The following is a 4581-nucleotide window of genomic DNA, read 5'->3' as shown; positions in this document are numbered from 1 at the left end:
CTCTCTCTCTCTCTCTCTTTCTTTTCTCTCTCTCTCTCGCTCTCTTCTCGCGCGCTCTCTCTCTTCTCTCTCTCTCCGTTCTCCCCTCTCGCTCGCTCTCTCTCGCTATCTCTTCCCTTCTTTCTCTCTCTCAGTTCACTCTCCTACGTATCTTGCTTTCCTTCGCGACTCTCTCCTTCACTTCTGCCTCTCACTTCTCTCTCACTCTCTCTCTCTCTCTCTTATCTTATCGTATATCATATGTATATATATATCTCGCTCTCGTTGCTCTTCCTCACCCTTCCCCAACCTCTCGTGCTTGTTAAGCGAGCATAGCAAATAACGGTAGGCTTCCAAAAGGTGGCTGGCCATTCATATTATAAACACTAGCGGATACCCGCGCTGCCCGGGGAAATCAGTTGGCGTTACCAGTTGGTGACCGCTTGTTGAAAGGAAAATACCAAAAAAATCAAAATATCTATATTATCCATGCATCCATGCATCATCCCTCCATCATTCTTCTCTCTCTCTATCTATCTCTCTCTCTTCTTTCTCACTCTCTCTATCTTTCTCTATCTCTCTCTTTCTCTCTATCTATCTCTCTCGCTCTCTCTCTCTCTCGCTGCTCTCTCTCTCTCTCGCTCCGACTCTCTCTCTCTCTCTCTTCTCTCTCTCGCTCTCTCTCTCTCTCTCTCTCTCTCTCTATCTATCTCTCTCTATAACTATCTCTTTCTTCCCTCTCTCTCTCCCTTCCCTTACTCTTTTTCCTTACACTCTTCTCCTCTCTCTCTCTCTCCTCTCTCTCTCTCTCTCTCTCATCCTATCTCTATCTATCTTTTCTCTCTCTCGCTCTTCTCTCGCGCGCGCCTCTCTCTCTCTATCTATCTATCTCTCGCTGTCTGTCTTTCTGCCTCTCTCTCTCTCTCTCTCAGCGTCTCTCCTCTCTCTCTCTCTTTCTCTCTCATCTCATCTATCTCTCTCTCTCTCTCATCATCTCTCTCTAACTCTATCTATCTCTCTCTGCTCTCTCCTCTCTCTCTATTTCTCTCTTCTCTCTCTCTCTCTCTCGCTCTCTCTCTACTCTCTCTCTCACTATCTATCTCTCTCTCTTCCCTCTCTCTCTCTCTACTCTTTCTCTGTCTCTCTCTCTCTCTCTCTCTCTTCTCTCTATCTTTCCTCTCTCTCTACTCAGGCGCGCGCTCTCTCTCTCTCTCTCTCGCGCTCTCTCTTTATCTATCTCTTTCTCTCTCTCGCTTCTCTCTCGAGCGCGCTCTCTCTCTATCTAATCTATCTCTCGCTCTCGTCTCTCTCTCTCTCTCTTTATCTTTCTCTCTCTCTCGCTCGCTCTCTCTCGCGCGGCGCTCTCTCTCTCTCTCTTCTCTCTCTCTCGCTCGCTCTCTCTCGCCCTATCTCGCTTCCTCGTTCTTTCCTCTCTCAGTTCCCTCTCCTACTATCTGCTTTCCTTCGGCTCATCCCTTTCACATCTGCCCTCATCTTCTCTCTCACAAATTTCCCAATTTTCCCTCCAATTTTCAAAAATCTCTCTCTCTCTCTCTCTTATCTATCGTATATATAATGATATATATTCTCCTCTCTTTGCTCTATCCTACCTTCCCACTTCTCGTGCTTGTTAAGCCAGCATAGCAATAATAACGGTTGGCTTACCAAAGGTGGCTGGCCATTCATATTATAAAACACTAGCGGATACCCGGCCGCGCCGCGGGAACATCCAGTGCGCTTACTCAGTTGCGTGGACCGCTTGGTTGAAAGGGAAAAAACCAAAAAAATCAAACTATACTATCTATCCATGCATCCATTGCATCCATCCCTCCATCCATTCCATCCCATCCCATCCCATCCATTCGCACGCATGCCATCCCATCCGCATCGCATATCCCATCCCATCTCATCTCCATCTATGCGATTCCCATACATAACCATGCCATGCCATGCCATGCCGATCGCCACCGCCATCCATGCCATGCCCATCACATCACATCCACATCCCATTCCACTCCCACAGTAAAAAATAATAAAAATCAAAAGATAAAAGACAGTTAATATAAAAAATAACGTAAAATTTAAAAACATAACTACATTACTACTACATACTACATACTACTAAATACATACTACATACATACATACTTCTACATATAAAAGGGAAGTAGCGTACAAGGAAAAAAGGAAAAAGGAAAAAATAATGTCGCCAGCTGGCGACTCGAACCGGAATCCCTGCTGTTGAGACGCGATGTTCAGCGATGTAGGCCACTGCGCGTTTAGGGTATACCATGTTATGTATGCCACCGCCATCTGATTGAGGAATAGAATTTTTTATGAATTTTAACTTTTTAACTTTTTAAAATTTTTGTTTCAGCCAGAACCACCTTCCAGACGTGCATGATTCTGAAAATATCTTTATTTTCCTCAAGGCTGCGGGAATTCTCTAGGTATATGCGAGTACGAACTTAATTCGTGAACTCAAATTTATATATACTGCAGAAAGTATAACCCGTAGAACCAGCAACATGTTGTCTTTAATAGAACTCCATGTAATGACCACACGATAACAGTTAAATATTTCATGTGAACTGCAAAAGAAACCACGCACTGGCTACAACAGAACACTAGGCACAGCTACTGGCCACTGATACTGTGTCAGTACGGGTACGTCAAAACGCAGCCAGAGAGCAGGGGGGAATCATGCAGTAGGGGGGGATCATGAGACGTAGCACCATCTATTGAAGGAATAGATTTTTGTTTGCAGCCAGACCATCTCCCAGACGTTGGTGATTCTGAAATATAGTCATACGGCCGGCAGTCAAGAGACGCAGTGTAAATTTCCCACGTATGATGATGTGGATTGCTGTACGCACTGCCATCTATGACGATAGCATTTTTCGAATTTTTGACTTAATACTTTAAATTTTGTTCTCAGCCAGAACCAAAAATCTCCCAGACGTGGTGATTCTGATATAACTTCAGTTACGCGATTGAGTGCAAATCATGGCATTAAAGCAAGTGGACAAACAAACACACACACAACACACACACACACACACACACACAACATAATTAGCCAAATTATAGTATGAATAGACAAGTTGGTACGATGTGAGACGTGCACATTCTTACTGAAAAATCGGAAATGTAACAAACTATATATAGGTAGTGAATGTTGAAAAATATTCTTCTTTATGAACGGCTCGATCGATGGACATTGAATGTCACCCGCAACCAGAGACTTGACGCACTTTACACAAGAATGCTTCGTGCAGGCCTACAACATCTCTGGCAGACACCATCTAACAAAACAATCACTATACGGCTCACTGCTCGTATATCGACGTATGTGATCTAGAGAGCGAGCGTGAGATGAGGAATGGATAAAATGGGGTTGAGTAGGAATGTCAATATTATCAATATTATGTCAATATATTTGATTGCTCTTATATCACATATATACTTTCTGGTTTTTGGCAGCCATGAAAATAAATTTACTCAGTGTTGTTTGACAGAACGAGATGTTTCCACTTTCTATTTATATATTAATTTTCGTGAGAGCTGAGAGTTCCGTATTCAAGGTGCGTGCACGTGTGTGTGTGGTGTGTGTGCGCGCGTATGCGTGTGTGTGTGTGCGTATCTGCATGTATGTGCGTGCGTACATGAGTGAGTGCGTGAGTGTGTAAATTAAGTTCACATGATATTGAGGGAGTGTGAAATAAGTTAACAGTACTTTTTATCGTAATTTCTATCGACCGAGTAAAAAGAAAGAAAAAATACTGACAGAAATAATACAAACTAATGAATTTGTATATGCCATTCCGATCTTTATTGACTACTCTACATCTATAAATGACTATTTACACATTGTAAGTAAACAAAAATGAATTAATAATACATTTCGACACCATGATAAAGTTACGCCAATGTCGTCCAGCCAGTATTCTGTACATTTTCCATATAATTTACGTTGAAAACTTGAAATATCGCACTTATCAACTAGATATTAGATTGATACGTAATTAAACAAGTCCTCGGTGTTGCGGCGCCACCTAGTGAGGAATCATCTAGAATACGGGTGAACGTTACTCGCTGACTTGATGCTCGTCTTTATGCTGCTCTGCGTTTTCCCCGGATTTCCTGCAAACAATAAACGAATGACAATATTAAACTCGCACTACACATCAACGCTGGATGCTCACGCACGTGAGTTCAGTCCAAACGCATGGTAGGTAACACCGATAAACCGCACAGCAAAATCGCGGACAGGAATCGTATTAATTATAATCAACCATCTCATTAGTGGAACGATTACACGATATATAGCTAATTACAGGGTGGTAATTAAACCAGCTGTCCACCCAGAGTGAAACCGAGGTATGGTTTAGACATAGTAAATATGAATCACTGATTACTTCACCCACCCCTTACCCAACTCATGCTTTACCTACCCCTTACTTTACCCAAACCTTACACCCAGCATTAACCTTAACCCCTACCCTCGCACCCTAACCTTAACCCCTACCCTCGACCTTAACCCCTACCCCTCAACCCTGACCTTAACCCCTACCCTCGCACCCTAACCTTAACCCCTACCCC

General features: G+C 43.1%; 1 protein-coding gene across 1 annotated transcript in view; it reads right to left on the bottom strand.

The window, feature by feature from the left end:
• Nucleotides 1-3769: 3769 nt before the first annotated feature.
• The window catches only part of LOC106809791 (mediator of RNA polymerase II transcription subunit 8-like), a gene marked incomplete at its 5' end in the record, with an annotated part of 2829 nt that continues 2017 nt past the window's right edge, over nucleotides 3770-4581 (bottom strand). Inside the window, 1 exon segment of the mRNA XM_014812995.1 lies at nucleotides 3770-4122. Within this exon segment, the coding sequence (XP_014668481.1) occupies nucleotides 4046-4122 (77 nt within the window).

This window comes from Priapulus caudatus, unplaced genomic scaffold (genome assembly GCF_000485595.1).
Source record: "Priapulus caudatus unplaced genomic scaffold, Priapulus_caudatus-5.0.1 Scaffold384, whole genome shotgun sequence".
Taxonomy (NCBI): Eukaryota; Metazoa; Priapulida; class Priapulimorpha; order Priapulimorphida; family Priapulidae; genus Priapulus; species Priapulus caudatus.
This window is presented reverse-complemented; position numbering and strand designations above follow the sequence as displayed.